Source organism: Schistocerca americana, chromosome 6, assembly GCF_021461395.2.
Source record: "Schistocerca americana isolate TAMUIC-IGC-003095 chromosome 6, iqSchAmer2.1, whole genome shotgun sequence".
In the NCBI taxonomy this organism is placed as follows: Eukaryota; Metazoa; Arthropoda; class Insecta; order Orthoptera; family Acrididae; genus Schistocerca; species Schistocerca americana.
In genome coordinates this window covers 329,955,165-329,980,944 of record NC_060124.1, presented here as the reverse complement: position 1 = coordinate 329,980,944, position 25,780 = coordinate 329,955,165, and the positions used below count along the sequence as shown (strand labels likewise).

At 40.0% G+C, this 25,780-nt stretch overlaps 1 protein-coding gene across 1 annotated transcript in view; it reads right to left on the bottom strand.

Annotated features, from left to right (window-relative positions):
- The window catches only part of LOC124619798, a 424,654-nt gene that overhangs the window by 295,059 nt on the left and 103,815 nt on the right, over positions 1-25,780 (bottom strand). The window contains exon 9 of the mRNA XM_047146390.1: positions 8,662-8,834. Coding sequence (XP_047002346.1) covers positions 8,662-8,834 — 173 coding nt within the window. The remainder of the gene's footprint in view (positions 1-8,661; positions 8,835-25,780) is intronic.

The following is a 25,780-nucleotide window of genomic DNA, read 5'->3' as shown; positions in this document are numbered from 1 at the left end:
AAGAAGATAGGGCAAACATAGAGCATATAGTCTCTGTACTTATCTGCACATAGCCATGAGATAATTTTTTTTGGCAGACATGATGTGATTGAAATAGTGTACATTACAAATGTATTGTACACAAGAATTCATCGACAGTCTCGCCTGCATGTCAGTCTTTGGAAAATAGCATCACCAAATTCAAGTGTGAGGAGTATTAGTGACTCCATGAGCTTCTTTCTATGCTCAAAAGGAAACACATTTTTTTATATATCAGTACTGAATGAAGTGACACTGAGACATTCTTACAGATAACAGTTGTTTGTTCAGTCAAGTCTAAGTGGTGACCCAGACTTATCCCCAAGTTTTATGCAGAAGAAGAAAAGGTTATTTCTGTGTTGTTTAGGATTAAGAGTGAAAGACAGTCTCTGAACCGCATGATAATAAGTCTTTTGTGAGTGACTAAGGCTGTTTGTGTTTTAGATGGGTAAAGTTACAAACCTAAGTTCTTCTGATAAGGCAAGTGAATCAGTATTTACATGCTGGATGCCCCTTTGCACAGGTGTGTGGGACTTGTAATTACATGTAACTGAAGGTCATTAGCATATAGGTGATATTTGCAGTGGAAGAGAATAGTTGACACATCATTAACAAATAATGAAAAAATACTGGGCCCAATACTGATCCTTGTGGAACCCCTGATATTACATCCCTCCACTGTAACCTTTTAGTTCCAATCGTTATACACTGTTGGCAGGATGTGGAACCATTGTACAGCACATGAATAAAAATTTTGCCTTGTGGCTTTAGCAAGCAGAATGTCGAAGTCGACAGTTTCGAAAGCTTTTCTGAAATCCAAAAAGCACATAATAGTCACCTGTTGCTTGTTGATAGCTTGTTTCAGTTCATCAGCTTCTTATAAGAGCAGTCACCATGCTGCAACTTTGCCAGAAACCAGTTGGATATTCAAGTAAAAGGTTATTTGATGTTAAATAATTAGTAAGCTGTTCATGTCCTATGTATTCTAAGGCTGGTACAATGCAAAGGGACCTGTAGATGGAGTGTTGTTTGGCAGAGTCCTACTTTTGTAAGGGTCTTATAACTTCCTGTTTCCAGACTGTAGGGAAGATGCTGGGGGTCAGAGAATGGTTAAAAATATCTGTTATTTTGTGTGGTAGTGGACTGATGAGAAAAATGATCATTTCCACTGTTATATTATTGTGTATGCAGCTGTTGAAGAAATGACTTGCTGGCTGTGTTAGGGCTTACTGGATCCAGAAAATATGTTTTGTTTGTAGCAACCACTAATACTTTAAGGGAATCTATGGTTTGCATCCCTGTGAGTTGGTGAACTGAAGATGTCAGCATGGCAAAAAATTTGTTCAATGTTTTAAAATACATAGTTCTCAATGGCAACTAGAGTTTCAGCTGCAGATTTAGATTTGTCTGTCACAGATTGAATAACTCCGTTGTGTAGTTGCCTGTTAATGAAATGATTATCAAAGGTCCAGTGCCACTATATGTCTTGTGTGCTGCATCTCTGATGCTCAGAGGGTGTTTGAGGTGGCCTGTAAGTCATGGCACAAGTTTACTCTCACTTTTACTATTTTTAGAGCACCATGTTTATCTCATAAGTTATTGAGTCTCTTGGTGAAATTAGATAGTTCATTATTTATGTCAAAAATATTTCCTGTTGTCTGCTAATAAATACCACGGGTGTCAGCTGTAAACTCAGTCATATTAATGCACTTAAAATCTCTAAAAGTCACCACTTGCAGTTTGTTCTTTGGGCATTGCAATGAGCAGTTCATAAAAATTACATAATGAGCAGGCAAGTCTGGTGCAGAGATCTAACCTGTGTGAATTACTGTATTTGGAGATTTGGTTGTGTACGAGTGTCTGCCATATGATGAGTAGGCCCCAGTGGAATCAGTATATCATTAGCAAAATTATTGTTGATACAAAGGTTTAAGACCTGAGAGTACAAATTTAAAGCTAGAGAGCTGTACAACATTTGGTGGATTGTATATTACACAAATGAGACACTTTCTGTTGAGAGGTTTAATTTCTGTGAACATGAATTCAGGCCATTTGTCTTTGTTTTTAGATGTGAGCATGAATTTGAGGTACAAATTTGCATGTATATATATGCTTCCCTCATCTATCATGTCTCAGAAAAATGTAGCCATCAAGATTGATTGAAATGAAAGGGATACCCAGCTTCAGCCATGTCTCTGACAGGAGTATGACATGAAAATTGAGGCCCTGAAATGTGTGCCAAAACTCAGTCAGGTATGTTGGCAAATACTGCACATTTGTATGGACAAGCTGTAGTGTAGAGCTATCATGAGTCCTTTCCATTATTAGTCAGCAGACTGGAGGGTGTGCTGTACCAGTGACAGGTGGCACAGTACCACGCGGAATGCAGTGTGGAGGGAGAAGGGGCACATGAACTTGAAAGCAGGCAAGGGGGCACATGAACTTGAAAGCAGGCAGGCAGCAGCCAGAAAACAGAAGCCAGGGGAAGGTACAAAGTCAGGTGTGCTTGTCCACCAGTGTGCTTGACCACCAGTGCAATAAAGTTGAAGGGGCTTGAGCTTTCCAGAGATCAATAAAACATGGTGCCAAGGAGAGTAGGATATAAAAATATGAGAAAGTGGCAATAAAATGGTGACTATACTGAATATAAAAATGTAAGGGAAAACAGTAAGAACAACAGACTATACTGAAACAGGAATAAAATAATGGTGTAAAAGGAAACAGCAAGAGCAGCAGAGAAACAGTATATCTAAAATTATGCTACTAATTAATAAAATAATAACCTGACAGTAAATTAATATCTGTATGAAAACCCTGTTGGAATAGTGAAGTAATACTGAAATAACAACTATATTTGTATTGGAAGTATGAAAACTGAATGTAAAATTCATAACTAGTGCTAAAAGTAAACCTAAAGAAGCAAATGTTAACATAAAATGGTTCCAATGAAAGTACTACAAAATAAAATGTTTCTTTACAAAACAAAGACACAAATATAAATACACAAAATAGAAACAACAGGAGTTGACATGTTCTTAGCTCCCAAAGAGCATGCTTTGGAGTTCATTTGCATTGCAGACAGATATTTTCCCATCTTCAGTATTCACCACTATCCTACTGTCATTTGTCCATGTTTTGTAGCCCAGACCTTGAGATTATGATGCTCAAAATCTTTTATTCTTCCAGGGTTGAGATCCTGACTTCATGATTTTCTTTTTCACACTGAAGATCTTTTCTTCTGTGATACAAACTTCATTATTATGGGTCGATTGTAGATCCTAGTGTCTTGCATCCCACTCTATGACTTCTATCAATGTCACCTGCAGGCCTAGCCTCTCTCGTGCAAGATTAATCACTTACTTGTCTGTATTGTCTCTGTTGTTCTCTGGAATCCCAAACTTGCTCAGATTTGCCTCCAGAGTTTTCTGTATTTTCTGCAGTGACAGCATCAGTAATGGTCTAGACAAGCTAGTATGTGTCCTGTGACTGCAGTGTAGCACTCACCCCAGTCTTGATCGGTGCAGGAACGTCAGACATGGGCCTCTAAGCCAATAGATATGCAGACTGCAACTGGTTCTGGGTTTGGGGATAGTCACATAGTAATAAAGGTGACGTAATAAGCTATTCTGAAAAAGCTAGCACATACGTAAAACATCTCTTGACACTGCAAACATTCTAACATCCAAAGACAAAGATCTCTTTTATAATGACAGCCTTTTTTTGGTGTAATAAATTAATCTGTGTAATTTCTGTTTTGTTTGCCCTCAGCAATGACCCTGGAAAATGTGTAACTTATCTTTTGCTGTAGCACTTACAGTTTTCAATACATTTTACTATTTTCTTCAAAATACACTCCTGGAAATGGAAAAAAGAACACATTGACACCGGTGTGTCAGACCCACCATACTTGCTCCGGACACTGCGAGAGGGCTGTACAAGCAATGATCACACGCACGGCACAGCGGACACACCAGGAACCGTGGTGTTGGCCGTCGAATAGCGCTAGCTGCGCAGCATTTGTGCACCGCCGCCGTCAGTGTCAGCCAGTTTGCCGTGGCATACGGAGCTCCATCGCAGTCTTTAACACTGGTAGCATGCCGCGACAGCGTGGACGTGAACCGTATGTGCAGTTGACGGACTTTGAGCGAGGGAGTATAGTGGGCATGCGGGAGGCCGGGTGGACGTACCGCCGAATTGCTCAACACGTGGGGCGTGAGGTCTCCACAGTACATCGATGTTGTCGCCAGTGGTCGGCGGAAGGTGCACGTGCCCGTCGACCTGGGACCGGACCGCAGCGACGCACGGATGCACGCCAAGACCGTAGGATCCTACGCAGTGCCGTAGGGGACCGCACCGCCACTTCCCAGCAAATTAGGGACACTGTTGCTCCTGGGGTATCGGCGAGGACCATTCGCAACCGTCTCCATGAAGCTGGGCTACGGTCCCGCACACCGTTAGGCCGTCTTCCGCTCACGCCCCAACATCGTGCAGCCCGCCTCCAGTGGTGTCGCGACAGGCGTGAATGGAGGGACGAATGGAGACGTGTCGTCTTCAGCGATGAGAGTCGCTTCTGCCTTGGTGCCAATGATGGTCGTATGCGTGTTTGGCGCCGTGCAGGTGAGCGCCACAATCAGGACTGCATACGACCGAGGCACACAGGGCCAACACCCGGCATCATGGTGTGGGGAGCGATCTCCTACACTGGCCGTACACCACTGGTGATCGTCGAGGGGACACTGAATAGTGCACGTTACATCCAAACCGTCATCGAACCCATCGTTCTACCATTCCTAGACTGGCAAGGGAACTTTCTGTTCCAACAGGACAATGCACGTCCGCATGTATCCCGTGCCATCCAACGTGCTCTAGAAGGTGTAAGTCAACTACCCTGGCCAGCAAGATCTCCGGATCTGTCCCCCATTGAGCATGTTTGGGACTGGATGAAGCGTCGTCTCACGCGGTCTGCACGTCCAGCACGAACGCTGGTCCAACTGAGGCGCCAGGTGGAAATGGTATGGCAAGCCGTTCCACAGGACTACATCCAGCATCTCTACGATCGTCTCCATGGGAGAATAGCAGCCTGCATTGCTGCGAAAGGTGGATATACACTGTACTAGTGCCGACATTGTGCATGCTCTGTTGCCTGTGTCTATGTGCCTGTGGTTCTGTCAGTGTGATCATGTGATGTATCTGACCCCAGGAATGTGTCAATAAAGTTTCCCCTTCCTGGGACAATGAATTCACGGTGTTCTTATTTCAATTTCCAGGAGTGTATATAGCTCCAATTTTGTATGTTCAAAATCTTTTTAAATGTACCATTTATTCCGAGAAATCTTTCCTTAGAGTTTAAACTATAAGCATGCAGCTTGTTATAGCAAATCTGTCCACATCATCTAATTATGCAGTTTTTTAAATTCGATTCTTTGATTACAATTATGTCTAATAGTGTAACCACATGCACCATAATACTTATTTGCTTCACTCTAAAACAGGCAATACGATAGAGTATGTTTAAGTTGAACAAAAGGTTTATGACACAGTACTCTAAATCCTACAGCAACTGAATTACATTCTCTGCCAGGATTTTGATTACCTCTCGTCGTGCCCTGAAATGAGAAATGTCCTGCCTGCTATCCTTCCCACCCCTCCTGCCGTGGTATTCCTCTGTCCACCGAACCTACACAATATATTCGTCCACCCTTACACAAACCCTGCTCCCAGTCTTTTACCTCATGGCTCATACCCCTGTAATAGACCTAGATGCAAGGCCTGTTCCATACATCCTCCCACCACCACCTACTTCAGTCCGGTCACTAACATCACCTATCCCTTCAAAGGCAGGGCTACCTGGGAAACCAGTCATGTGATTTACAAGCTAAGCTGCAACCACTGTGCTGCAGTCTATGTAGGCATGACAACCAACAAGCTGTCAGTCTGCATGAATGACCACCGACAAACTGTGGCCAAAAAACAAGTGGACCACCCTGTTGCTGAGCACGCTACCAAACATGATATCCCTCATCTCAATGACTGCTTCACAGCCTGTGCCATGCAGATCCTTCCCACCAACACCAGCTTTTCTGAATTGCGCAGGTGGGAACTTTCCCTGCAATACATCCTATGTTCCCTCAACCCTCCTGGCCTCAACCTTCGTTAGTCACTGTCCTCACCCATCCAGCCCCCTCCCTTTTCCCATTCCAGCACTACACAGCTGTCATTTCACCATCACACCCAGTCTTTTAATTTCTTTTTATTTCTCTCCTTTCTACTACTTACCCCCTCCCCCCTCCGCACCTTCTCCCCTGCCCTCCATCTAAACTGCAACACTTCACTGTCCGCCACTCCCACCATACTATCCCGCCCCTCCCCGCCCCAGCCTCCTCCTTAACCTCACCCAGTCGCCACTCCCATCAAGCACTGGTGCTGCTGCTCGCAGTGTGGTTTCAGTTCTCTTTGACTGCAGACATGTGTGCAAGTTGTGTTTGTGTGAGTATGTGTGTGAATGTGTGTATGTGTGTCTACTGCTGGCAAAGGCCTTAATGACCGAAAGCTATAATTGTGTGAATCTTTTTATTGTGCCTATAGCAACTCAGCATCTCCGCTATATGGCGAGTAGCAACTTTCCTTCTCCGGTATTGTTACATAATAAATAAATACAGTCAATGACATCACATAGTGAAAACCTTAAAAATTACTATCAACTGATTTTTTATCAATATATTCAGTTATAGCATAAACAGGATTAATAATAACCAATTTAATAGCATGTTTCTGAAGCTAGTTATGTGAGCTGACCAAGCAAAAAATGGAAGTTTATTAAATATTCTTAAGCTATTGATTAGATGGGAATTCCCTGTCCTTGGCGGCCTGTGCCTAGGCATATCTAATTTTATTTTGCATCTCGTGTTATGGTAGTGTATGTTTTCCCACATTTTGAAATCTGCTATATTGAGCTATGTATACGGAAATTAATGACTGTTAACATTTTGAGCCATAAGAATAGTGGCTGGCAGTCCTCTAATTTCCAAGCATTGCTCATTGCTCATACCACCTTCTTTTGAAATTTTACAATTTCACTGATGTGAGGAGTATGTCCCCACATCAGAAGTCCATACACTATATGTGACCAAGAGAGTGCAAAATAAATAACTCTTAAATATTCTTTCATTACTACATCTCCACATTAAATAAGGAACTAGAGATAATTTTGTGCAGGTATGGTCGATGGGTGTTTCCCAATTTAACTTAGAGTATACGTGAATTCCTAGAATTTTGACTGCTTTCATACCTCCCACTTTTGACAATCCCAGTATAATCAGGGTTGCAAAGCAATGTTTCAGATGAGAACCAATTTAATGCTGACTCCACGACATCTTGCATTATACCTTGCAGAAATAATGTGTTTTCATGCTGAGCTAGCAAAATTGTGTCATCAGCATAACAAATGGTAGATGTGGGAACACAATGGCATTTCATAACAAGATAATGTGCCATATCACAAGGACAGGAGTGTGATGGAGTAGTTTGAGGAACACAGTGCCAAGTTCCAATTGATGTTCTGACCCCCACCTCACCAGATTTGAAACTGATTGAGCACATCTGGGATGTGATTGAATGAGGTTTCAGAGCTCATCATCCTCTACCAGAAATTTCTGGGAATTAGTTGAGTCATGTATGCAGATGTGCTTCCAACTCCGTCCAGTGACGTACCAAGCCCTCACTGCTTCCATGCCATGATGCATCACTCCTGTTATCCATGCCAAAGATGGACATACTGGGTATTAGTTAGGTGGTTGTAATGTTCTGGATGATCAGTGTACAGTTAAATCCTTACTTAAGTTACACGAAAGAAGTGAAGCTATAATTTTATTCTCAAAGGCTGTTATTACTTCATTCACAACTGATAGAACAGTCTTCTCGGAAGACAAATTGACTATTAGAAAGTAGATTATGCAATGCAAAATAGTTGTTTAGTGGGTTATAAAAAAGAGACTCAAATATTTTGGAGAAAATAAGAATTACTGAAACTGGTGAGTAATTTTTGAGATCATGTTTGTCCCCTAATTGTACACTGGAATAATTTTCAATATTTTTAGTACTGTAGGAAATACTCCAACTTCTTGACACCCATTCAAGAGAAAGGCCAATGATTGGCTAATTATATGCACTGTTTTTCTGATTATATAAATGGACAACCAAGAGAAGTCTGTGCTCTTGGAGTCTGAGAACTTTGCCACTACTTTCTTAATATCACACTGACTGTCCTTCACAAGTTTTCAGCCATTACCTGACAGGCAGAATGCCTCTTGCATCTGACAATACTAAATGCTATGATCTGCAAGGTAATTTAAAAACTGTGCATTCACCTTGAGAATAAAAAGCTAAATGTAATACTAATAGCAAAAAGTAACACAATTTTGGTAACATTACTGAAACAAAGTTAGTGACACAATTTATGGCTCCTGTTAAGTTTTAGCATAGTACATCAAAATTACAATAGGAAAGAGGAGTGTACTGTTCCATCAGGCATGCAAGTCAGTCATAGTTAACACGAGAGATGCCTTAGAAAAGAAAAAAAAACTGTTGGGTGAAAGATGAAATCTTGTATGTGATAGTGAACTACCAAGAAAATTCAATTATTACCTTTTCTGGCTGGACTGTGATTTTTCCCTTAGCAGTCTGTGCAAGATGGGGTGGGTCTGCCTTTGCAGAGCGAACTGCATCTTCCATTAACTGCAGTTCCAGTATTTCTTCCAGTTTTGCTTCTTCACCCAAACTTATTATCAAATTATTTGCTATGAAGTTGCACCTTGCATCTATGTTACATAAATGACCGTGTGTTAGTTCACTATATTTTATAAATAATCTATAGAATTACAAGTAGAAACTGCAGAAGATGAAATTCTTAACACTGCTGATATACGTGTATAAAAGTAGAAACAAATATCCTAGCTTTCAGAATGTTCATTCAACAGGGAGTAGGTTTGGGGAGATTAGGAAAGACGGCCAGATCACACAGGGCAACATACTAATAGGAACCCACCTTTCGTATAGGAGACAAAAATGAAGAGTGACTTCTCAGAAACAGTAGGAGATCAAAGACAGAGGTGACAGAAGGACAGAATGAGAGAAAAATGGAAATAGAAGAAGAAAATGAGAAGTGAAATGAATAGGGCGATTATGAACTAAGAGGAAATTGAAAAGTAGACTGAGAGAAATCTGTAAACATAAAGATAAAAAATGAAAAGTAACAGTGTACAAATAATTGCAGAAACATTACCTAAAAAGAAAACAAATAAGGAGTTGTGAACCAACAGTGGATAATAATTAACTCATTGCCTGGCATTCATAATTTTTGTGAAAGCTTTTGACTGTTTAAACAAAATCTGTATTAACAGCCGTTGAGAAATGAGCAACTGATTCACACTATCTTAGTGTTCTCATGAATACATATATCAGTACTGCTCACAATGAAGGAAATTTGGAATTGAAAGAAGAGTATGGTAAAAAGACTGCACTGGTATTGTTTGCTTCTAGTGGAAGCTAAAAATTAATAATATACTAATAGGACCTGTTGATTTTATACATCAGCCCAAATGGTTCCAGCTGATGAAATTCACAAAAAATAAATAAAAATGAAATAAAAAAATAAACAGAAAAGTAAAAATGAACTAATGAGCTTTTGGTAAACTAATCAGGTTTTCAAAACCAAGCTCCTAATATATGTGAAAAGGAAAGTTTCATCATCAGAACATATTACCATTTTTTTAGCTGATGTAGTGACACATGGACTTTTGATGAAAAACCATCAATAATGAAGAGTTAAACCATTGAAGTGCATCTCGAAAATTCCTGGAAGAAATGGATTAGGGAACAAACACTAGTATGATACATTATTATAAATGTAATGAACACTGACATGGGCAGGACATGTGGCCAGGTAAATGGATAGTAGATGAAACAAGGAACTTCTTTTCTAGCTCCCAAAAGAGAAGAAAAGATTGAGATGACCTTATACTAGGTTGGTGGACACAAGAAAATTTGCAGCAGCAATACAAGGGCACTGCTGACAGTCTTAAGATGAAGTAACTAGTTGAGGTCTTTACCTAGCAGTGGATGTTAAATGATTGATGACAATATTTATTTTTTCATAAACGAGCCTGCAGATAGCTTGGTCCCTGGCCCCCACCCCCTTTCCATGACCCAGACCATAGTGAAGTGGGGTGACTTGAGTGCCTCGATGATACGGATAGGTGTACCTTAGGTGCAACCACAATGGAGGGGTATTTGTGGAGAGACCAGAAAAATATGTGGTTCCTGAAGAGGTGAAGCATCCTATTCAGTAGTTACAAGAGCGACAGTCCAGTTGACTGACTGATATTGCAATGCAACATCAGACCACATGGCCTTGTTGTGCTTGTACAGTGAACAGCTGAAAGCAAGAGCAAACTACAGCTGTTACTTTTCCCAAGGGCATGGAGCTCTACTGCATTGTTAAATGGTGGTGGCATCCTCTTAAGTAAAACATTCTGAAGGTAAAATAGTCCCACATTCAAATCCCAACATAGACTACTCAGGAGAATGTTGCCATCAGGAAAAGCAAAAATGACCTTCCTTGGGTCAGAGTGTGGGATACTAGATGCCTTAATTGTGTTGGTAGGTTAGAAAATTTATAAAGAGATATGGACAGGCTGTAGTTCAATATAGTGGGAATTACATAGTAAAGTTTGGTGGCGGGATGAATAGAACTTCTGGTAAGGTGAATACAGGGTTACAAACACAGAATCAAATTGGAGTAATGTAGAAATAGATCTAATAATGAATAAGACAATGAGAATGCATGTAAGCTACTATGAACGGAAGAGTGAATGCATTATCATAGCCAAGATAGACACAAAGCCAACACCCACCACAGCAGTACAAGTCTATATATAAATTAGCTCCACAGATGATGAAGAGATTGAAAGAAGGTACAATGACATAAAAGACATAATTCAGATAATCAAAGGAGAGGAAAGTTTAATTGTGATGGGGTTTTGGAATTCGATAGTAAGAAAAGGAAGAGAAGGAAAACTAGTAGGAGAATGTGGACTGAGGGAAATGAATGAAAGATAACCTGTCCAGTAGAATTTTGCACTGAGCATAATTTAATCATAACTAACATTTGGTTAACGAATCATGAATGAATGTTGTTCATGTTGAAGGACCTAGAGCCACTAGAAGTCTTCAGATTCATTAGATAATAATAAGACAGAGATTTTGGAACCAGTTTTAAATTGTAAGAGATTTCCAGGGACAGGTGTGGACTCTGACCACACGGGGGTGGTTAGAAAAGTTCTCGGAATCACCATGAGAGGTCAGTGCTAGCGCAATGAGTTGTTCACGTGATATTCATTGGACTGTTGCCTGTAAACACATGCCACACCAGTGCTCTTGGAAGACAGCTGTGACAGTGACAAGGCTCTGTTGTTGTTCCCCCGTAGTGATTTGCGAAGATGGGAAAAATCGAGATTTGACCAGTGATTAAGTGCTTCGTAAAGAAAGGTATCAAAGCAAAGGACATTCATGCCATTTTCCAGAATACACTTGGGGGCTCAGCTCCTTCATATTCAACTGTTGCCAAGTGGACAAATGAATTTAAATTTGGTTGGCTGAGCTTATATTATGATCCACACAGCTGTCGGCCAAGATGTGTTCTACTCCAGAAATCATTGCGAAAGTGCACAAAATGGTCATGGTGGATCACTGATTGAAAGTGCATGAAATTGCTCATGCTTTCCAGATGTCATCTGAAAGGGTACATCACATTTTAACTGAAGAATTAGAAATGAAAAAAATTATCTGCAAGATGGGTGCCACAATTCTTGATGCTGGATCAAAAACACGTGCCATCGCCATGGCAAAATTACATGAACTAAGATATGAAGTGTTGCCACACCCACCTTATTCACCTGATATGGCTCCATCAGACTTCCATCTCTTCCTAAATTTTTCTTGGTGGATGAAAATTCACTTCAAACACATAATTGATAGCTGGAGTGACAACTATTTTACAGGCCTGAAGGAAACTCATTTCTACATCTACATCTACATCCATACTCCGCAAGCCACCTGACGGTGTGTGGCGGAGGGTACCTTGAGTACTTCTATCGGTTCTCCCTTCTATTCCATTCTCGTATTGTTCATGGAAAGAAGGATTGTCGGTATGCTTCTGTGTGGGCTCTATCTCTCTGATTTTATCCTCATGGTCTCTTCGCGAGATATACGTAGGAGGGAACAATATACTGCTTGACTCTTCGGTGAAGGTATGTTCTCGAAACTTTGACAAAAGCCCATACCAAGCTACTGAGCGTCTCTCCTGCAGAGTCTTCCACTGGAGTTTATCTATCATCTCCGTAACGCTTTCGCGATTACTAAATGATCCTGTAACGAAGCGCGCTGCTCTCCGTTGGATCTTCTCTATATCTTCTATCAACCCTATCTGGTACGGATCCCACACTGCTGAGCAGTATTCAAGCAGTGGGCAAACAAGCATACTGTAACCTACTTCATTTGTTTTCGGATTGCATTTCCTTAGGATTCTTCCAATGAATCTCAGTCTGGCATCTGCTTTACCGACAATCAACATTATATGATCATTCCATTTTAAATCACTCCTAATGCGTACTCCCAGATAATTTATGGTATTAACTGCTTCCAGTTGCTGACCTGCTATTTTGTAGCTAAATGGTAAAGGATCTATCTTTCTGTGTATTCGCAGCACATTACACTTGTCTACATTGAGATTCAATTGCCATTCCCTGCACCATGCGTCAATTCGCTGCAGATCCTCCTGCATTTCAGTACAATTTTCCATTGTTACAACCTCTCAATACACCACAGCATCATCCGCAAAAAGCCTCAGTGAACTTCCGATGTCATCCACAAGGTCATTTATGTATATTGTGAATAGCAACGGTCCTATGACATTCCCCTGCGGCACACCTGAAATCACTCTTACTTCGGAAGACTTCTCTCCATTGAGAATGACATGCTGCGTCCTGTTATCTAGGAACTCCTCAATCCAATCACACAATTGGTCTGATAGTCCATATGCTCTTACTTTGTTCATTAAACAACTGTGGGGAACTGTATCGAATGCCTTGCGGAAGTCAAGAAACACGGCATCTACCTGTGAACCCGTATCTATGGCCCTCTGAGTCTCGTGGACGAATAGCGCGAGCTGGGTTTCACATGATCGTCTTTTTCGAAACCCATGCTGATTCCTACAGAGTAGATTTCTAGTCTCCAGAAAAGTCATTATACTCGAACACAATACGTGTTCCAAAATTCTACAACTGATCGACGTTAGAGATATAGGTCTATAGTTCTGCACATCTGCTCGACGTCCCTTCTTGAAAACGGGGATGACCTGTGCCCTTTTCCAATCCTTTGGAATGCTACGCTCTTCTAGAGACCTACGGTACACCACTGCAAGAAGGGGGGCAAGTTCCTTCGCATACTCTGTGTAAAATTGAACTGGTATCCCATCAGGTCCAGAGGCCTTTCCTCTTTTGAGCGATTTTAATTGTTTCTCTATCCCTCTGTCGTCTATGTCGATATCTACCATTTTGTCATCTGTGCAACAATCTAGAGAAGGAACTACAGTGCAATCTTCCTCTGTGAAACAACTTTGGAAAAAGACATTTAGTATTTCGGCCTTTAGTCTGTCATCCTCTGTTCCAGTACCATTTTGGACACAGAGTGTCTGGACATTTTGTTTTGATCCACCTACCACTTTGACATAAGACCAAAATTTCTTAGGATTTTCTGCCAAGTCAGTACACAGAACTTTACTTTCGAATTCATTGAACGCCTCTCGCATAGCCCTCCTCACACTACATTTCGCTTCGTGTAATTGTTGTTTGTCTGCAAGGCTTTGGCTATGTTTATGTTTGCTGTGAAGTTCCCTTTGCTTCCGCAGCAGTTTTCTAACTCGGTTGTTGTACCACGGTGGCTCTTTTCCATCTCTTACAATCTTGCTTGGCACATACTCATCTAACGCATTATGTACGACTGTTTTGAACTTTGTCCACTGATCCTCAACACTATCGGTACTTGAGACAAAACTTTTGTGTTGAGCCAACAGGTACTCTGAAATCTGCTTTTTGTCACTTTTTCTAAACAGAAAAATCTTCCTACCCTTTTTAATATTCCTATTTACGGCTGAAATCATCGATGCCGTAACCGCTTTATGATCGCTGATTCCCTGTTCTGTGTTAACTTTTTCAAATAGTTCGGGTCTGTTTGTCACCAGAAAGTCTAATATGTTATCGCCACGAGTCGGTTCTCTGTTTAACTGCTCAAGGTAGTTTTCAGATAAAGCACTTAAAAAAATTTCACTGGATTCTTTATCCCTGCCACCCGTTATGAACGTCTGAGTCTCCCAGTCTATATCCGGCAAATTAAAATCTCCACCCAGAACTATAACATGGTGGGGAAATCTACTCGAAATATTTTCCAATTTATCCTTCAGGTGCTCAGCCACAACAGCTGCTGAGCCAGGGGGCCTATAGAGACATCCAATTACCATGTCTGAGCCTGCTTTACCCATGACCTTCACCCAAATCATTTCACATTTCGGATCTCCATCAATTTCCTTCGATACTATTGCACTTCTTATCGCTATAAACACGCCTCCCCCTTCACTGTCCAGCCTGTCTCTGCGGTATACATTCCAATCTGAGTTTAGGATTTCATTACTATTTACATCTGGTTTCAGCCAACTTTCTGTCCCTAGTACTATATGGGCGTTGTGACCGTTTATTAATGAGAGCAGTTCTGGGACCTTTCTGTAGATGTGCAGGTGCTGACAGATGTGAATTTACTCAATTTTTGAGATGGGATCAAGGCATATCGTTGGATCAAGTCCATTAATCTACAAGAAGACTACATTGAAAAATAAAAAAGTGTCAGTGACACAAGTACTTTTTTTCTTTTCCATTCCGAGAACTTTTCAAACCACCCTCATAATTTATTGGGTATGAACTGAAGATTAAAACTGAAGAAATTGCAAAAGGTTAGGAAATTAAGAAGATGGAACCTGGATAAGCTGAAAGAACCAGAGGTTGTTGAGCATTACAAAGGGAGCATCAGGCAATGATTGACTGAAACAAGTGAAAGGAATACAGTAGAAAACAAATGGGTAGCATTGAGAAATAACAGAGTGAAATCATGTATAACTAGGGGAAAGATAGATGCCAGCTGCAGCTGTATGAATATCAAGAGCTCAGATGAAAAATGATGACTAATAAGTGAAAGCTGAAAGGTGAAAGAAAATATAGAGGAGATATATAAGAGAAATGAACCAATATTATAGAAAAAGGAGGAGGAAGTAGATGAAGATAAGATGGAAGATAAATAGTGCAAGAAGAATTTGACAGAGCCCTGAAAGTTCTAAGTCCTACCAAGTCCCCTGTAGTAGACAACATTCCCTAAGAACTACAGATATTCTTGGAAGAGCTAGCCATGACAAAATTATTCCACCTGGTGTGCAAGATGAATATGACTTCAACAAGAATGTGATAATTCCAATTCTAAAGAAAGCAGGTGCTGACAGATGTGAATTTACTCAAATATCAGTTTAATAAGTTGTGGTTACAAAATGAAGTATTTACAGGAGGATGGAAAAACTGTTAGAAACTAACCTCAGGGAAGATCAGTTTGTGTTCTGGAGAAATGTAGGTACACAGAAGGCAATACTGACCCTGCAATTTACCTTAGAAGATAGATTGAAATAATGGAAAACTACATTTAAGGCATTTGTAGATTCAGAGAAAGCTTTTGACAATGTTGACTGGGATACACTCTTTGAAATTATGAAGCCTACAGGTGTAAAATGTAGAGAGCAAAAGGTTATATGAAACTTGTACAGTTACAAGGGTCGAAGGGCATAAAGTCAATCAACAGTTGAGAAGGAAGTGAGACAGGGTTGTAGCCCTTTCTCAATGTTATATAATCTATACAATGAGCAAGCAGTGAAGGAAATCAAAGATAAAATTGGAGGGAGAATTAAAAGTTCAGGGAGAAGAAACAAAAACTTTTGAGATTTTCTGATTGATTTGTAATTCAGTCAGGACAAACAGGACGTGGAAGAGCAGCTGAGGAGAACAGACAGTTGTTTTGAAAGGAGGATAGAACATGAACATCAACCAAAAGCAAATAAGGGTGATGGAATGTTGTTGAATCAAAATGGAAAATGCGGTGGGAATTAGATTAGATAACAAGACACAAAAAGAAGTAGATTAGAAGAGAATTGAAGCTTCTGAGCTGTGGAGTTACAGAAGAGTGCTGAAGATTAGATGAGTAGATCACATAACCACTGAATAGAATATGGGAGAAAAGAAATTTGTGAAATAACTTGACTGAAAGAAGGCATCAACTGATAGGACATATTCTGATACATCAAGGGATCATAAATTCAGTGCTAGAGAGAAGTGTGTGGGGATAAACACTGTAGAGGGAGACCAGGACTTGAATACAGAAAACAGATTTAGAAAGATATAGGTTTCAGTAGTTATTTGGAGATGAAGAGACTTTCACATGATAGAGCAGTGTGGAGAGCTACATGAAACCAATTTTCAGACTTAGGATTACAACAATAGTTAGTTTTCAAGGCGCATAAGGCAATATCCACACTTCTCTAGATATAATATTTTATACTTGTTTAAATACAGTTTTTGCACTCAAGTATAACTACATACTAACACAGGGTGAGATATTTTTCCAGTTGTGTCATACATAGGCTCAATTTACAGTTATACTATCCATAGATCATATGAATACATTATTAAGAATTATCTGTACAGAATTTATTTGTTTGTAATTCAATTAAAAGGTTACTTACTTAATTGTTTATCTATTGATCAATGGTGTTGAAAGCTATCAGCCAAGATTACATTAACTTTCTGCTTATTTTGATTTTCAGCTGCATCATTCCCCTTGGTAATTTGTTACTAAAGGATTTTTCTGTTTGCAGAAAGTTTTTTCATATTTTTGTTAATCTAGTCCAGGAAACATTCAGAGTTCTTGTTCCTGTTTATATAACATTGGATATGTGATCGTGTTTCTTGCTCATCCTAATTCAAAGGAGTATGAAAAATCTGTAGGTATGGAGTAATCAGTATTTTGTTTCTGTGTAACCCCAGTTCTTTGTCATAATCTGAAGATGACAAATTGAAGGGCATTGTACCTTTTATGAAGGCTCAATTCATAACCTGGCTCACTACTGCTCAAAATAAAATTTCATTTCCATGCATCTATGCAGAGGCATGATGTCTTGTTTTCCGAACTTGAGCACAACTGGTGGCTGCTGTCTTCCATTATTGCTATTAGCCCATGGTCTTCAGTACTGGAATCCAAATACAGTTCAGTTTCACATTCTCCTCAACCTGATTAAAATTACTTATGAGTTTAGTAATCTCCGTAGCCTCTTTGTATAGCCTATCACAGTATCTGCTTGTGGTTGCCAGAACTGAAGTCTTATCAAACTGAATCTGATGGTATCTTGGCTGCAAGGTGTGTTCCATAACCACAACACTTGCTTCATCCCTTCTAGACTAGTGCTTGTGTTCATCTAGTTATTTTTCCACCATTCTTTTTGTGGTACTCGTAATCATATCTTTTTCTGTAGTACTGTAAAAGCCTTCAAAGTGAACACAGTTATGTACTGCATGCAGAACTTTATCAAATAAAAATAAGATAAGAATGCTGCAAAACACTGTCCTGCCTCCAGGAGAAGAGGTCCTACAAATTTCTGCCCTACTGTACAAGATGTAAGAAAACACATAACTCGGGTATGTTTATGTATTTCCTTGTGCACCTGAAGTGCATCAGTCTGTGCTTTGTTGTTATAGGATTGAAGCACTTGCATCTAAAGTTATTCAGATGTTCACAATGTACAGGGTGTTTATAAATGAATATTGGGGTTTTAACACTTTATAATATTTATTACATTAAACTTACAGTTATAAATGATATGTCAAATGAAAGTGCAACTCAAACAGTTGTGTTTGGCACCAGTGCGCATGTGCAGCCTGCAATGTTTTAACCACAATCCACTAGACAGCAGTAGTAACAAAGATGGTGACTAGTGAACAGAAAGCATTTTGTGTTTTGCAGTTTACAAAGACCGAATCTGTAGTTAATGTGCACTGTGCATTCCAGCTGAAGTTCGGTTGTGATCCTCCAAGTGATAATAACATTCGTAGATGGTATCATCAATTTGATGATACCAGCTACCTTTGTAAAGGGAAGAGCACAAGATGACCAAGAGTTAGTGAAGAGATTGTTGAGCGAGTAAGAGAGTCGTTCACTCGTAGCCCAAAGAAATCAGTCTGGAAGGCTAGTCGTGAATTACAAGTTCCCGTGCCGACTGTTTGGAAAGTTTTAAGAAAACACATACAACTACGTCCTTACCGTTTACAGTTATTACAGGCTCTTAAGGCAGCAGAGCGTGGATGATGTGCCAACTTTGCAAACAAAATGTTGTTTCATGATGATGAAGACTTTCTGGATAATGTTGTCTTCAGTGATGAATCGACCTTTCACCTTAGTGGACATGTTAACACTCACAATGTGCACATCTGGGCCTTAGAAAATCCTCACAAGGTGGTACAAATGCAATGAGATTCCCCTAAAGTGACTGTTTTTTGTGCCTTAACCCTGGCAGAAAGTTTATGGGCCTTTCATTTTTGGTGAACCTACTGTAACTGGCACTTCTTACCTTGATACATTAGAGCAATGGCTCTTCCCTCAGTTGAAAGAAGATGAGCCAGAGAACTTCATTTTCCAGCAAGATGGTATTCCACCTCACTGGCGTAGCAAAGTATGTGATTGGTTGCACTTCACTGTACCCAAGCGCTGGATAGTCTGCAAGGGGCCCAATGACAGGACTTGCTTTGCATGGTCTCCACACTCACCCGACATAACGCCATGCGATATTTTCCTTTGGGGCTTCATCAAGGATCATGTGTACATGTCTCTGCTATGAGCACACCTCCCTGAATTAAGAAACTGGGTTGATACATCTGTTGCTACAGTCACTGAAGACACACTTATCAACATTTGGGAAAAAATCAGCTATAGACTTGATGTGTGCCATGTGAAAAATGGTGCTCACATCAAACATTTATAAGGTTCTTGGTAAAACTATTTGAGTTGCTCTTTCATTTGACATATCATTTACAATTGTAAGTTAATATAATAAATATTATAAAGCATTAAAACCCCTATATTCATCTATAGACACCCTGTATTTGTATGAATATCAAGAGCTCAGATGGAAACCCGGTTCTAACCAAAGAAGGGAAAGCAGAAAGATGGAAGGAGTATATAGAGGGTCTATACAATGGCGATGTACTTGAGGACAATATTACAGAAATGGAAGAGAATGTAGATGAAGATGAAATGGGAGATACGATACTGCGTGAAGAGTTTGACAGAGCACTGAAAGACCTGAGCCGAAACAAGGCCCCGGGAGTAGACAACATTCCATTAGAACTACTGACGGCAATGGGAGAGCCAGTCCTGTCAAAACTCTACCATCTGGTGAGCAAGATGTATCAGACAGGCGAAATACCCTCAGACTTCAAGAAGAATATAATAATTCCAATCCCAAAGAAAGCAGGTGTTGACAGATGTGAAAATTACCGAACTATCAGTTTAATAAGTCACAGCTGCAAAATACTAACACAAATTCTTTACAGACGAATGGAAAAACTGGTAGAAGCTGACATTAGGGAAGATCAGTTTGGATTCCGTAGAAATATTGGAACACGTGAGGCAATACTGACTCTACGACTTATCTTAGAAGAAAGATTAAGGAAAGGCAAACCTACGTTTCTAGCATTTGTAGACTTAGAGAAAGCTTTTGACAATGTTGACTGGAATACTCTCTTCCAAATTCTAAAGGTGGCAGGGGTAAAATACAGGGAGTGAAAGGCTATTTACAATTTGTAAGAAACCGGATGGCAGTTATAAGAGTCGAGGGGCATGAAAGGGAAGCAGCAGTTGGGAAGGGAGTGAGACAGGGTTGTAGTCTCTCCCCAATGATATTCAATCTGTATATTGAGCAAGCAGTAAAGGAAACAAAAGAAAAATTTGGAGTAGGTATTAAAATCCATGGAGAAGAAATAAAAACTTTGAGGTTCGCCGATGACATTGTAATTCTGTCAGAGACAGCAAAAGACTTGGAAGAGCAGTTGAATGAATGAACAGTGTCTTGAAAGGAGGATATAAGATGAACATCAACAAAAGCAAAAGAAGGATAATATAATGTAGTTGAATTAAGTCGGGTGATGCTGAGGGAATTAGATTAGGAAATGAGACACTTAAAGTAGTAATGGAGTTTTTCTATTTGGGGAGCAAAATAACTGACGATGGTCGAAGTAGTGAAACAAATACTAACAAAGAGATAGAGGGGATGGCCAGTACTTACCTCAGCTCAGTACAGCCGAATATCTTTGGCTTCCCTCTGACAACCATGCCTCCATCCTTGCTACCCTCCCATTTTCCTTTCCCTGTTGCTTCATAACCTGGGTTGTGAGTAACTGAATCTCCTTTCCCTTCTTCCCTTTCTTTCCCCTCTCTCCTTCCCAATGAAGGAACATTTGTTCCGAAAGCTAGGAATGTAAATTTTCAGTTCTGTTTTATGTGTATCTATCAGCTGTACTGAGCTGAGGTAAGTACTGGCCAGCCCCTCTATCTCTTTGTTAGTATTTCTTTCACATCTTTATATGAGATTTTCCATTAATCATTTAGATGGTCAAAGTAGAGAAGATATAAAATGTAGATTGGCAATGGCAAGGAGAGCGTTTCTGAAGAAGAGAAATTTGTTAACATCGAGTATAGATTTACGTGTCAAAAAAAAAAAAAAAAAAAAAAAAAAAAAAGTTTCAATACTGTTGAACCATGAAGGATATGTCAATGATGGACAGCAAATAATGAGGAAAATGCACCTTCAGCAGCATGAAACATTTTTGTTTATGATGTGCTTGCCTTACAAAAAAAAAATGGCTCTGAGTACTATGGGACTTAACATCTGTGGTCATCAGTCCCCTAGAACTTAGAACTACTTAAACCTAACTAACCTAAGGACATCACACACATCCATGCCCGAGGCAGGATTCGAACCTGCGACCGTAGCAGTCGTGCGGTTCCGGACTGCGCGCCTAGAACCGCTAGACCACCGCGGACAGCGCTTGCCTTACAGTCTCAAGCACCTCTGCTCACTGGTCTCCATGAACTGCAAATCTAAAATCTCAATAGTGGAAGTGCAATGGATTTGAAGTTCTATGCATGTTAATTAAAAACACAGACATACAGCATTGCTGTCTATAAGCAGTTTATTCCCACAACTCATAAAGTGTTTGTTGATGTAAGATGTTAACCACTAGCACTGTCTCAAAATACATACACCAGAGTAACTGATCACAGCTTGTTTACGTATAAGTTCACAGTTGGAATTCGTTATATAATTTTGCTCACCTGCCTTTGTCATTATGTTAGCATAATTATCTCAATCATTTGGACAGTATAACAGTATGGTACCTCACATAGATTTGGAACATAGTCCATGCTCTTGAGTGACCATAACTGTACTCGAATGGAACTGAACTTCAATTGCCTTCTCCTGCCTCACGTTGAACTCGTTATATTCATGTCTTTTGTCATTATTGTACCATTTCATGGTTTTTTATAATTTACAAGAGCCTCCTAAAATAATTCATGACACAAAAGAGAGAAATTAGGAAGTAGCCAGCACGGATTTTTAGAACCATTTACTTTGTGTACCCAGCATTTTGCATCCTTGTGTTTTACAGAAACACAAATCATAACTTTTTGGTATTGTAGTGATGTAGTACTGTTATGTTCAGTAAAAATACCCTGACTTTGTAGAGACTCACCATTTATAATTAATTTAACAAAATTTTAAACTTTGAATGTTCCCTTCAAAAACCAAAATATGAGAAATCTACGTTCAGAAAATTTGGTACTGCAAAATTATCAGAACAGAGCTTTGAAGTGAAAGATTACAATGTATAAAAATGGTAGCTGTCTTGAAATCATATCTTAATTAGTTAATAACTTTGTAACTATGGGAATTTGAGCTAAACTAATAACTTTCTCAGAACCAGGAACGGTTGGTCTACAAAGGTAACTTGTTTATTGGTTCTTAGTGTTAAAATTTGGTGCATGTATTTTTGCATAGTGATAAAATGATATCTTCAAATCAAGATATTTTCTGAATTAATTAACTTTAACTGAAAACAATTACACCATAATTTTCCTGGTTGGATACAATACACCTGCAATAAGAAGAATATGGAATCTTTTAGCAAATGAGAAAGTTGATAAATTCATGTTCAATTATGGTGCAATCATGATTCAATGTTTATAATAATGACAGCTGTCAGTAGCACTTTAATTGTTTGGGTTAAACATGCTCCATTTCAAGCAGTAATACACAATATATACGTCACTACAAGGCAACTTGAATGTGCAAAAGGGAGTAGCCAAAGAGATGTTCTGCAATTACTGCATTCCAGTGCATTTCAACCTCTTCACATTTCTTTCTATCAACAGTTTCATGGCAACGAAATTCAAAATCTGTTACAGTTCTCCGAATATTTTCCAGGAAAATTGCAAATTAAAGTGGTGTTTCTGTGCAAGACTTTGTCTATGAATGAAGCATCATTTACAAATCACGGACAAACAAATCACAACAATATGCACACTGGCTGACAGAAGTTGATAAACAATAACCTTTTAAATTATGCAACAGAATTGGTGGACAATACTTTCCTCTAGAAAGCAAAATGTATGGAAACATATCAAGTAAAAGTGACATACTACCTAATTTTTTGAACAAACAGTTCCTTCCTCCAGGAGGAGAGAGGGATAGGATGGGAAAGGTTAAAAAGAAATAGGATGTCGCTCAGATTCCACTACAGATGGGACCCTCTCATCCCCCGGCCTGAGTGACAAGAATATGGAAAGAATAGGTTGCTACTCACCACACAGAAAAGGCACTGAGTCACAGACAGGCACAATGAAATAAAGACTGCTAAAATATTAAGTTTTTGGCAAAGTCCTTCTGAAATAGAGGGGCTCTGAGTCGTTCCCTCCACCACCAGCTTTTCTGAACTGTGCAGATGTGAGTTATCCTTACAACACATTTTCTGTTCCTGAAATTATCCTGGCCTCAACTATGGTAACCTACCAACCCCACACTCTCTACTCAATAGTTTCTGCCTCCTCTGTCCTATCACCTCCTCCCTTTTCACTTCCTGTCACCCCCAGTGTGAGCCACCCTCAGTCAGTGCACTCACCTATCCTTTCCGTTTCCCTACTTCCCCCCCCCCCCTCTTATGCTCCCCCCCCCCCCCCCCCCCCCCGCTATCACCACCACCACCATCCACCTCATGACACTATGCCTGGCAAAAATATCATCAGGCCACCATCTGGTCCCTATGCACATGTTGCAAGACAGCGTTCTTCTCTGGCCCCACTTGTACCCTGCTATCCCTCCCCCTTTCCTGCCCTATTCCACATTGCTATTCCCGTAACACATTCTGATCGGAGCTGCTGATGGTAGCAGTCATGTATACATGAGACGTACTTGCTTGCATGAACCCATGTGTATTTTCTCTGCTGAAGAAGGCTTTGGCTGAAAGCTATGATATGCAGCAGTCTCTTCATTGTGTCTGTCTGTTAGTTTTGTCTGTCTGATACTCAATGGGTCATCTTTACGGTGAGTTGCAGTCTATCCTTTTCCTAATGTTGGTGATATTCCAACCTGTAGTTTCAATTGTTTAGTTTCACATCTTACCTGGACTGGTGAAATCTTTAGAAAGAGTGTTTATGGAATCCTACAGGGTGGCACACGAAATGTATTACCATTTTGTTTTTGAATATAAACTTTATAGTCAACACAGTCTGAAAGGAACATATACTACAATAAAGAGCTGTCCATGGAGATTTGTTCTAACTCAGCACATCCTCAATATGTCCACCATTTTGTTTCCTAACTTCCTTCACACGAACACTGAATTTAGTGATTCCCCTATGGCACATGTCTTCCGTAATTTCAGAGCAAGCTTGAAGAATAAGTCTTCTGAGCTCCATTAAATCATGTGGACGTTCCAGAAAAATTTTTTCTTTTAGGTACCCCCAAAGAAAAAAGTCACAGGGATTGAGGTCTGGACTACTGGGGGGGCCAATTTTGTCCGTCATTGAAGCGACCTGGAAACCAGAGTGAAATGATCTGCATGTCGAAATGCTCATGTAAAAACTCCATCACAGTGTTTGCAATATGTGGCCTTGCTCCATCTTGCGTGAACAATTGTGTGTTGAAGGGCAAGGCAGTAGCAAGAAGCTGTGGAATGAATCTATTGCGAAGCATGCTCAAATAACATTCGCTGTTATTAGTTTCTTCAAAGAAAAATGGTCCAATAAGTCCGTGACTCGAAATTGCTGCCCATGTTGTAATCCTCGGAGCATAATGTTGTCGTTCATGAAGCGCTTGTGGGTTTTCAGTGGCCCAAAAGCATACATTTTGTTTGTTAAGCACACTGTCCAAATGAAAATGTGCTTCATCTGAAAATCAAACGTTGTTGAGAGTTTCTTCCCTATCCTCCGCCCACTGAGCAAACAGTAGTCTCTGCTGCTTGTGTTCTTCAGTGAGCTTCTGTGCACAGGTCATCTTGTATGGGTACATATGGAGGTCACTTTTAAGAATGCATTGAACGGAGCGTCTGGATATTCCCAGTTGCCCTGCTGCCTTTCTACATGATTTCCCGGGACTTCTCTGTGCAGCAACTTGTACCGCTTCAATATTCTCCGGTGAACAAACAGGCTTAGGCTGAGGTTGCTTCGCTTCCAATACTGTTCCTTCCCACACAAATTTATTGTACAACCTGTGGATGGTCTTCTTGCAAGGGACCCATCGTGTGTTGAACTGTTGTCAAAAATGCCTCTGAGTTACAACAAAGCTCTTCGTTTCATGAAAAAGTAACACAATTGCCGATTGTTGCTGTGTCCTCAGTCTTCCATTGTCAGTCATTGCTGCTTACTAGTCTCCTAGCGGCAGTATCGTGAATTACACATCATTTCATAACTCATTTGTTTTACCAAGCTCTGCTGGTACTGCTGTAGAGATCCCAGCAGGATATCTAATGTGCATCGTAAACTGTGAAAGAAACAATTAGTAACACATTTCGTGCACCACTCTGTATAAACACACACTATCCAATGAAAATCAAAGATTTGTCTCATAAGTTTTAAGCATAAACTAATCCTCAAAAAATAGATGGATAAAACACAGTATGTATATCACTTGACATGGAATAAGTGCTACGCACAACAATGACTAACAAGGAGAGATCAAGAAACTGCTGCATTGCACTCAACTGCCACTGGAAGAAAAGTCTGCAAGTAGGAAGCAACATGTAGTACTCACTCAGATTGAGCTTACCAAACAAAATACAGTGCATAGCTGACAAACACTTCACAATCTGGCTTGCATCCAAACAGTGAATACATTGAAGATTGTTACCAGTACTTAATGAAAGCAACCAGTCTGAAATTACAAGGGAAAAAATCTAGAACCTACCTGGTAATCTGTCTTGTTTCTGACAAAAAGGGAATGATTAAAATATTACAACAAATAGATCAGCCACCTCCATAGATTCAAGATAATTATCTGCCACAGACTTTAACGGGT